At 34.8% G+C, this 11,450-nt stretch overlaps 2 gene segments (V, D, J or C); both read left to right on the top strand.

The window, feature by feature from the left end:
- The window catches only part of LOC140273886 (Ig heavy chain V region 6.96-like), a 119,383-nt gene that overhangs the window by 93,404 nt on the left and 14,529 nt on the right, over positions 1 to 11,450 (top strand).
- On the top strand, positions 1,617 to 6,452 carry LOC140273098 (Ig mu chain C region membrane-bound form-like). The segment is given in 7 exon segments: positions 1,617 to 1,781; positions 3,534 to 3,821; positions 3,943 to 4,221; positions 4,385 to 4,666; positions 4,854 to 5,186; positions 5,505 to 5,659; positions 6,125 to 6,452. Coding segments are annotated over 7 exon segments (1,413 nt in total).

The raw sequence follows: 11,450 nt of genomic DNA, 5'->3' as shown, positions 1-11,450 counted from the left end.
AAAATTGCTTGAATGTGTAAATACTATTTCACTGATTAAATAGGATAACATTTTTAGGATGTGCAGTGTTTCCCAACCCAGTAATGTACCCATGGTGGGACATGCTGCCCTGGCAAAAAATGCCTAACCATAACAAATACTTAACCTGGACTAAATACAAATTTATCATACACTGAGAAAAGAACTGAGAATATTTAATGAATTTGGATCAAGGAAAGTTTTTTTTTATTCTTTTTTCTATCTTTATTTAAAAAAAAGTGAATCATGTGTAATGATAAATAGCTTATATGGGGAAGTTTTTGTGAGAGGCTGAGTCACAGTGCATACTATGGTGGCCACAGTGATACGTCCTATGACAAAAACCTCCAAAAATTCTGTATGATAACAATACAGAAACAAAAGCCAGTAAAAAACACAGAAAAGAGAAGATGGTTAAGGGTCATTTATGAAGGAAGTGATGCTGATTCTTTAGTAATGTCTTAAAATGTTTTAATTTTCTCTAAATTTGCTCTTTTTCAGTTCTTTCTCAGTAGATGATCAACAATTGTAATCATAAAGATTTAGGATCCCAAAGATAGCTATGTTAAGTTTGTCCTCCATTATCCATCATATCCCTTATCCCTTTCATCCATTAATCCAACCTCATAGATGTTTTCTTTTTTAAATTATTTTATTTCATCATTTTCATCCATTTTCTGTACCTGCTTAATCCAATTCAGGGTTGCAGATGGGCTGGAGCCTATCTAATTCTATCTTGCAGTACTTCTGGTTCTGGCTGTTACAGAAGGTTTTATTGTCTTGTTTTGTTTTATGTGTCTTTGCACATTTTTATCTTTTTATCTTTTCATCCTTTTATTCTGTTATTTATTTTCCTGCTATGTAAAGCACATTGAGTTGCACTTATGTATGAAATGCGCTATACAAATAAAATTGCCTTGTCTAGCCTTGCCTAACTTTTATGTTCACGCCACGTTTGTTCAGTCTTTTGCCCCACGTTATTTATTCATAGCCATAGTCAAGTTTTGTTTCATAGTTCAAGTCAGGTCTTATTGTTTTTTCACAGTTTAGTATGTTTGATAACCGGCTCTGCCGCATCCTTGGTTCTTGCCTTGTGCTTTTTTTTAAAAATAAATCTGTTTTTTTTTTAAGTCTGCATCTGGGTCCTCCCTTTTCGTACCACGAACCGTGACATGAACGAGGGTTAGGGTTAGACGATGAAGCTATTCCTTCCCTATAGCAACCGAAATCACTTCTTTTTTCCTTTGAACAACTGTATATAGACAGTAGTGTATACAGTGCATACTGAATGTCATGTATATTAAACATATTTACAAAAAGAAAAAATATATATTGTATATAAATAAGTACTTAAATACTTATTCTTCTTCCTGTACGCAAGTGGTTTTTGTGTTGTTTTTATTGACAAATGGAAATAAATGATAAAACATTTCTTATGGATTAATAATGAAAACACCCTCAGCCCATAACTTAACAGATATTAATTTCAATCTAAGTAAATTAGTTGCTTACAGTCATAATAACTATAGAGATGTGACATGTTCCCATAAATCTAAATGTTTTGTGTTCTGACTGAGAATGAACATACAACAGACATGACACAAGGATGTCTTACTGCTATTTCTACTTTCATCGTGCATTTCCTGTGGTTACACAGGGTTTTTCCTGTCATCCCAGGTTTTTGTTCAACCAGTGAGCGGAGATGCAGCACTGTGATTACTTTGACTACTGGGGTCGTGGGACCGAAGTCACAGTTTCTTCAGGTAAGTCACATTTACTCAAAATATTCACAGCGACTGCTTAATATATTTATCTTCAATTATGTTTTTCGATGGTAGAAAGGTTCTGAGAAATATATCTTCTTAAAATGTTTATAGACATAACCGTTAAATGTAGCCAATGATGCTGCTGTTTCAAAAACATTTCAAATGTCCTTAATGATAATAATATCTCTTCATGTAGGATGTTTTGATGATTTGATCTTAATTGTAACGCCACTGAGCAACAAATGAGCATCTACGTTTTTGGTCGCTCTAAATGACTGGTTATTTCACCTGTTGTTACTCTATTGATTAGTTATAAATAACTCCTTTCTGTAAGTCAACAGTTTAAAGTTTAAAGTGGTTATAAATTTTATTAATGACATAGCGCATGCCCTCTCTAACTGAAGCTTGACACAGCATCTTTCATCTATAATTTTCAAAAAATGTAACAGAGATGAGTATCTTTAAAGTGAGTTGCTGTGAGGGTCACCTCATTTTCTTTTGTATATTATCTAATAATAATAGTTCTTACCAACAAGCCTTTTAGGTTGTTTTATTCTTTATTCTAAGTATAGGTGTACTGTCAAACAAAAGCAATCCCTATGTTTTAAGACATAAGATGATACTGACTAAATACTGCTATTTGAAATGTTATGTTTAACTCATACGAAGCAAACCAGCTTTCTTATTAGAAATAATCAATCGGTAAATATTTGATTGAAAATAGCTTTTTCGATTTATAATTTTTGATGTTGAGAAGTGGAACTGCTTTGATTCTTTTTTATTTTAATTATTTGAGCATTTAGAGAATCTCTGCAGTGGTGGAGCAACTGTTGAAGTATTAGTCACTTAATTAAAGCTCTAATACTATATTGTAAAACTACTCTTTGTATCGGTAGAAGTCCAGCATTGAAAATGTTACTTAGTGTTATCAAGAAAAGTTTCTGAAATTTTGTATTAATAACTTTTATTCTCCATACAAATTAAATATAAAAAATACTTGTTATACGTGTAATAGTTTGCTCTTATCATTACATCATTAATATTAAGGAGCAGCTTAAGTTAATAAAGCAGTGCAACAGAAAGCACATTTCTATCACATTACTGTGGTGCTACGTATTGCAGACAAATTGTAATCTGTGTACCATAGTCAACACTCTACCTAAAAAAAAAGTTGGATGATGTGTTTTCATACGTTTAACATTCCATTGCAACTAATCGTTGTTCAGTATGATTTAATATGATAATTATTTATTCACTTTTTTATGTATTATTTGGTTTGTAAATTTAAATTAGAAATGAAGAAATGCTGAAAAAAATCCGTCTCTAATAGGCGATCAAAATCATAGACAAATTTCTGCCAATTGAATGAAAAGAATGAGTGATGAACAGTCTCAGCTGTACTTCCATAAATAGTTAGGCAGTTTGATTTTATAGTAAAAGTTCATATTTTTATCAGTTCTCATACATTTTGAGTTAAAAAAAAGACTTGTAAAGTAAGCAGTGAGTAAGAAATGTAGAGAAGTAAAAAGTATTTTTGCCTCCCAACTGTGATGTAAGCGTTGCAAATGTGGCATCAACAAAAAAGTCTCAAGTCACAGGCAATACTTCAAATGTGTATCCAGCTATGATACTTTAATAAATATGCTACTCTAAATTCCACCACTGTGTATTTGAGTATCTAGTGTAAATATGTTCAACTTTTCCTTTGACTTGAACCCTTTAACATTCAAACTTCATATTATTCCACAGAAGCAACTTCATCACCAACTCTGTTCCCGCTGTTTTCATGTGACTCCGGCTCTGGAGATAAAATCACTCTTGGTTGTCTGGCACATGACTTTTTTCCAAAGAGTGCTACATTCCAATGGAGCGATGCCAGTGGGACTAGTGTGCCTTCTGAACAATATATTTCAGCTCTGAGTAACAGCAACAATAAATTCACGGGAGTCAGCGTGATCAGTGTAACAAAATCTAAATCTTTGTCTTATAATTGTTCTGTCACTCACCCTGGAGGCACCAAACAACTGCAAGTAAAAAGTATGTTATGTTTTATTTCAGAATATCTGTCTTTCATTTCTATCTGACATTCACTTTTTAGGCAACAGAAAAATGTTCTCAAACTGATTGATGTGTCTGTCTTCTGCCTTGACATTTTCAGAGGAAATTTCTACTCCAAAGGTAACTTTGATATCAGGGCCAAGTGGAGACAAACAGACCTTAACGTGTTATATTGAGCAGTTTGCCCCTAAACAAGTGTCAGTCACTTGGGAAAAGAACGGCAACGTTGAAAATGGCGACACTATATTCAGTCCCACTAAAGTTGGGAATTTATATTCAGCTGTGAGTGTCCTAAGAATCCCTGAAGCAGATTGGAACAGTAAAAATGTTTATACCTGTAAGGTGACCCACCAAGGAGAAACACACAAGTCCTCAATAGGTACAGTATAATTCTGATTTTCATGAGGTTGAAACTAAAAGTAAGGTGAAGGAGGATGTTTAAATGGAACGTAAACATGAAAGTGTTTTTTTAACAATTTCTTTTTTCTCCACAGAATAAAATTACATTAATCATTTATTTTTCTTATGGCTTTTCCATGTAGCTCCTCTCACGATGGATTTAAACCCTCCAACTAACAAAGAAATATTCAACAACCGTCGGGCAGAGTTGAAGTGTAGTATTACCAAACTATCAGAGACCAACATCATCTGGCAGATTGATGGAAAGGATGTCACAGAGAACGTTAGGCTGGAAACAAGTACGAATCACATAACCAGCATTCTGACTCGTAGTCTCAACGACTGGAAATCAGTCAAGAACGTGAGATGTTCTGCTGTTAGAAATGATGTGATCCTGGTTACTCAAGAACTGCCTGTCAACAGAAGTAAGTTACCAAACTGAAATCATCAAAATATTATGAAACTATATTATTTTGTAGCCAATTCACATATGAAAAGGAGATTTTTATTAACAAATTAATCACTCCCAGCCTGGTCATCTTTATTTATTGAGAATTCTAATTTAAACTCAACACTTCATTATGAAGGAGGCTAACTAAGTGTCTCTTTCAGAGGGGGCAAATCCAAGAGTGACAGTTCTCATTCCCACAGCGGAGGAAAAAGACTCAGCTGAAGTCAGGCTGGCGTGTCTGGTCTTCAGTGATGTGGAGCAGGATTACTACATCGCCTGGTCAGTAGATGAGAAACAAAACAGTGGAAACTATGAGGATTCTACCTTCACCCGCCAGAAGACCAGAAATGGCTACTTGGTCACAAGCGTTTACACCACCACCAAGAATGAGTGGGACAAAGAAAAAGTGTTCAACTGCAACGTCTGGCCTGCTGGTAGTGACGCAGCTATGGAAGCTAAAGGAGTGTCAAAGGCCTCTGGTAACTCTCTTGAATGTGATTGATAACAGAGTTGGCTCGATCCTTTGTGCTCCTGTGTTATTTTGTTTGTGTGTAGATTTTATGTTGTGAAATTGTGTACACTCTGTGTTGTCATCAGTCAATGTTACTGTGTATTTGTCATCGTGTTGTGTTGCCTTCTGTCCTCTATATACTAAAACCTTGTTAAGTGTATGGAATTTTTCAAAATAAATGTTGCATGGAGACACTTGCTGTATTGTTCAATCACTCCTTTTATTCCATTATCTAAATGAAAATTTGTTAGAAACACACACAACTGATCTAATCACCCATACTGTACCTTCCTCTTCTCAGGTTTCCCTTCAGAATTAATATGTATGTTTGAGTTGAATTGCACATATGATGCCGTTGAAGAGGATGACTTCAGCAGTTTGTGGTCCACAGCCTCCACCTTCATATTGCTCTTCATTTTCTCTCTGTTATATAACATGATATTCAGCTTGGTCCAGGTAAACATGCAGGCTTTTTATGCATTCAGTTATACCAAAGACAGATTATTCAAAGTATGCTTGTTTGATTAATGTGACTACAGGGCCATGTAATCTCTAAATGGAAGGCTCAATTAATCCAATAAAGACATTTGATAATGGCAGAAATATTTTAACAAAAAAAGAAAAAAAAAAGAAGCATTTCTGAAAATGCAATCCACTCCAAGATATTGCAGTAAACTGATTGTGGGTCCTATTATTTTTTACAGCAACTTCAGACTCTGGTGTTCATTACAGGGCTGAATTAAACCAAATAGTTCACAAATACAAATATTTGATGGGATGAGCATCTATAGCATCAGCTTTTAATATAGGTCTCAGAATATTCAGTTTGTGAATGAATAATGATATTCATAAAATTGTTGTTGTTTGTTTGTGCTGTTGTTAATAATAACCAATTAATACATTTTCAAAATTGTTTTTCAGATGAAGAAGCAATAAAGAATCAGATGGATGCACATTAGACATGAGTGGCTGCAGATCACACATTAGTGTTGGTGTCTTTTCTGTAGTTTTCAGATATTTTAAATGCTTTGAATACAATAAATAATCTACTGTATATTTAGAAAGTACATTTCTGAAGTCATTTATCTGTACTGTGAAGTATTTTCTATGGTCTGAGATGAAACCTTTTTCTGTCAATTCACCTTTAATCATTTTTGACAACATTTTTTTAATTTCAAACTTTTGTCAGATATAGTATAAGACAATAAACGTGATAAAATTTATCAATTATAGTTTGGCTTTCAAATTAAAAGGATGGTGACTAATCGTAGTTGTGTTACTTTTATACAAAAAAGCTGATAGCTTTTTTCTTTTTCTAAATCAATATTGTCAAATTTATATATAAATTTATATATAAATTTAGATTTATTTAATATTTTGTTCTTACTCTTTACTATTGAATGTGATATTTTGTGTTTTTGAGAATAAATGTTTTCTGTTGATTGAAGTTTGATTGTTTTTGTCTAATACACTAATTTGGATTGTTTTTTTTAAAGAGGTTATTATAAAGTAAATCTGATATAATTTCACAAATACTTTTATCATGCAAAATCAAACAGAGCATGGCTATGAGTGATCATGGACTAGATTCATTCAAAATGCTTTTTGTTCATGTGCTTTAAAGTGCTTCGAAGCATTTTTCTTTCATTACCGTCTATTTCTGTACCTCAGGGACCGAGACTGAAAGTTGAAACTGTCAGACCTAAACTTCCTCGAAACAGCAGGCACATCTGTCGCTGTATGTCAGCAGATCAGGTCGGCAGTTTCCTGTATGAAGACAGCCCCTTGAGATTTTACATTTCAACCGATTTTTGGTTTGGACTTGTAATAGACTTTAATATAGTAAATGTGTGTGTATATAAAATGGATGGATTACAGAAGTTCTTAAGAAGGTTCCTGGTTCAAATCCCGGCTGGGGCATTTCTATGTGGAGTTTCTATTTTCTCCCTGTCTATGTGTGGATTCTCTCTGGAATCCTCTAAATTCCTCCCACAGCCCCAATACATGCATGTTAGGTGTATTGTTTATTCTACATTGAATATACAAAAGTGAGTGTGCATGGTTGTTTGTCTTGTTTGTATCTGTCTGGCCCTGTGATGAAGGCTGTACCCTGCTTCTATGGCAGTGGGACAGGCTCCATGTGCCCCTGCAATCCTGGGTTGGATAAAGTGGGGCTGGACAGGGATAGATGGGATTTGTGTTTTTAATTTTCTGTCCACTGATAATTTTTTTTGCAATAATCAGACTTAAAATGAAAGGACCTATGAATATAAGTGATGAATATTTGTGATTTCGACATTTTCCTCCCAGTGTTTTTGCCCACAATACGTTGATTTAAGAACATCTAAATTAAGACCACATGGAGTCAACAGTTAAATTCTTTTATCAGTTAAAGGTCTGCAAGGTTTCAGTTTCTAGTTGTTTCTAACCATATCTTTAGAGAGCTGCTTCCCACTCTGGGTGCACCTCTGAGACCACACTTGCAGCAGTGAAACTGTAGAAAGCATCAGATCTGCAAATACGTTTCCTTGAAGCAAGAAACACATCTGTCAGGATGATGCATATTTGCATATCTGAATGAAATCAAGCATATAATGACTTACATGCATTGATATGAAAAATATCCTGTCACCATCTAAAATAACTCATCAAATACATTTAACCATAGCAAATCTGAAGTTCAAATATGAATTTTTAAGCATTCATTTGTGGCTTTAGGAAACAAGTTTACTTATGAGATAAACGTTGCAGTCTGTAGTAGAAGGGTCCAACAGATAACCTGTTTCTTTTCTTATAATTTAATAATATATATGTTAATTTGTTGTTGTAGTCATATGTTTTGTTTTTATGTTTTATCTCATCATGTTTTATCTCATCACTTGTCCTTGTGGTAAAGCCTATTTGGGAAAGACAAATGGAGCTTAAATCAAACACTTGTCTTTATCTTACAGGTACTGATCTTGAGGAAGCCCCAAAGGCTGAAACATCAGGCAATATATTTGAGTCATATGGAGCCAGCATTTGCAACCCTTTCTTTTTAATTATTAGTTCCCAGTGATCAGCACCTCATTACAATCTTTGGTGTGCTACGCCTTTCTACTTTATAGATTTTATTTGTTTGTACATCTGTTATAAAATTTCATAATATTGTTCAAATCAGGAACATCCTGTCTCAGAGATTTTCTTTACTCTCAGATCCATTTTCTATACCCGCTTAATCCATCGGTCGGGTCACGGGGGGCTGGAGCTTATCCCAGCAGTCATCGGGCGAGAGGCGGGGTGCACCCTGGACGGGTCGCCAATCCATCACAGGGCTACACAGAGACAAACGAGACAAACAACCACACACATGCCCACACTCTACTTCAAGACTAGACTACTGTAATTCTTTATTTTTGGGCAGTCCCACATATTCTATGAAAAGCCTGATCCAAAATGCTGCAGCCAGAATTCTCATGAAATCTAAGAGGGGAGATCATGTTTCTCCAGTTTTAGCTTCTCTTCATTGTCTCACTGTTAAATTCAGAATAATATTTAAGATTCTCCTCCTCACATATCAAAATCTTAATGACCAAGCGCCATCATATCTTAAAGATCTGATTGTTACATATTTTCCTAACAGAGCACTTTGCCCCCAGACTGCAGGTTTCCTTGTGGTTCCCAGAGTTTCTAAAAGTAGAATGGGAGGCAGAGCCTTCAGTTATTCCTCTCTTGTGGAATAAGCTGCCAGTAAATGTCCAGGAAGCAGACACCTTTCCCACCTTTAAGACTAGGCTTAAAACCTTCCTTTTTGATAAAGCTTATAGTTAGGGATGGCTCAGGTGATCCTGAAACATCCCATAGTTAAGGTGCTATAGGCTTAGACTGCTGGGGGGCCTCATCTGTCACACCTTTCCTCATTTTGCTCTCTTTTTCCCCCATTTAATATCTCAAATGATATTACGTACAGGTCACATTATTGTGGTCATTAACTTGTGTGTCCCAACAGGTATCCTTTGAAAGGTGTTACAGTGCCAGAGGTTTCTTCCTGTTAAAAGGTAGTCGTTCCTTTCCACAGTCGGACTGAAGAGAAGTTTTAGTGCAATCTGTTAGTTTCCTTAGCTAGGAAATCTTTTTAAATAAATTCATTGGATTTCATTGGATTATGATTACAATTAATTGAATTCCAATTGGCTTGAATTGGACTATATTATTCAAGTGCCTATAGATGACATTTGTTGTAATTTGACGCTATATAAATAAAACTGAATTCAATTGAATTGAAAAACATATAATAGAGCCATATAATAGAAGTTAAAAAGATATGTGAGTAAATGCTACCATCTAGTGGGAAAGGCTTTATAAGCAAAAGAGGCTCTGTGAGTGGCTGATATGGAGACAAAAACAGTTTTTGAGTTTTCTGAGAGACTTATCTATCCAATACAATAAGTTGTTATCGCAAACTCGATTTGCTTTTTTAGTCTGCTAAATGTCAGATAAATGAGGCAGCTGATAACAGGTGATTAGGCCTGCACCAAGAGCTAAACAATGACTTGTTGTCTTTTTTCTTTTTTTTTAAGCAATGACAAGGAGCACAAGCTAAAAATGTTGCTTGTGCTGCCATCTATAGGTCACTACCTGTACCTCACAACACAGTGTTGTGAGGCCATGTGGTCTGACTCACGTCAATGTTTGGGCCCAAGTGCAAGAGAAATTATTTTCAGCCCGTATGTTAAAACAGTCAGGAGTTATAATGCTGGGTTATGTCTAATATAACCAATCCCAGAGGAATATTGGTGCTGAAATACAAAAGCACATTCCAAATCGAAGGATATTACTAAAAGAGAAAAGAAAAGAGAAGAGGAAAAAGAAAAATCTGCAAAGAAGAAGCAACAATTTTCTTTTCATTGCAATGTCGAAGGGTGGAGTGTCATTTAAACTGGTCTTCCAGATGTGGTTGTTGTTTGTTTGCAAAAGTGAAAAGACCAAGAAAAATACCATTTTTGTATACGACACAGGCTATGTCATTCATGTTCATTTGGGTAGCAGTTTTTGATTTATCTAGTCACACTACTCCACTGTTCATCCAGGTTTGGGGAAGATTACAACGTGATAATGTTTTTGTCACGTTTCATCTTTCACAAAAATATATATTATTTGTGAAACAATAATAGACTGTCAAATTAGTTTTTAAAAGAGGCAAGTTATCTTTAATATTTAGATTCAGCAAGATGAATGGCATTACCATCTGATTAGATGGTCTATTGAACTAAATCACACCAAGATGGATGAACAAATGAGGCAAATTGAGCAATGGGAACATTTTTTTCACAAGAAGCTATATTTTTAGAACTCCTTGTCATAGAATAATTCTGACTATTTAGATTCATAATGCACATCCTAAAATTTGGGAAAAGGCTTTCATCTTATTTCTTCCTCTTTTTTCTCTTATATTGAAGACTACATAAGTAAAAGGAAATAGCACATTTTACTCCCATTTCACTCCACTTTGATAAACTTTATGCAGTAATGACTAATTATGTGTCAGACCTGATAACAAAACATCTAGCACACACTTTGTGGCGAGGTTTTGTGTGATATGCAGACATTCTGTTCATTTCTGTCATTTGGATCAAAGCGTGATAAATATAAAAACAGAGGGAACTATTCTCAACTTTTGTGTGAGAACAACAGAGAACAATATGACTGCTGCGGTTTTTCACTCAGTATGGTAGAAATGGCAGTGGTGTTCAAGGTGTTCAGTAAAAATCTTCCAGGGTGGAAAATGTCTTTTTGTTGTAAATGCAGATGTATCTAAACACTATAGACTACACCTGGAAACACCTGTCCCAATTGGTAAAGATTTCCTGGATGAACATAAATGAATGAGTGATTTCATGACTGCAACTACCTGTAGCAAAATCAATCAAATCAATTAGCCATTCCTGGTTGTATACTAATGGATGTATATAAATATATATATATTTCCAAATGTATATTCATATTTTTATCTAATATTGGCACATCACAATTTTTAAACATACAGCAAAGTCCTATTCGCTGTATTATAGTAGCCAGCATTGCAGGGTGGAGTTTTTGTGTTGGGTTGCATCACAGTGAAACTATAACAACCACAGTGAGACATCCTTTGACAAAAACCTCATGCCACAGAAAATGTATGTGCAAAATATCCATAAGCTATAACTTTGGAAATGGTTCATTAAAAGCAAATGCAAACATGGCGAATAGTGGTGGATGGTGACAAATG

The sequence above is a fragment of the Leuresthes tenuis genome, unplaced genomic scaffold (genome assembly GCF_036924035.1).
Source record: "Leuresthes tenuis unplaced genomic scaffold, fLeuTen1.0.hap1 SCAF_17, whole genome shotgun sequence".
NCBI classification, from domain to species: Eukaryota; Metazoa; Chordata; class Actinopteri; order Atheriniformes; family Atherinopsidae; genus Leuresthes; species Leuresthes tenuis.
This window is presented reverse-complemented; position numbering and strand designations above follow the sequence as displayed.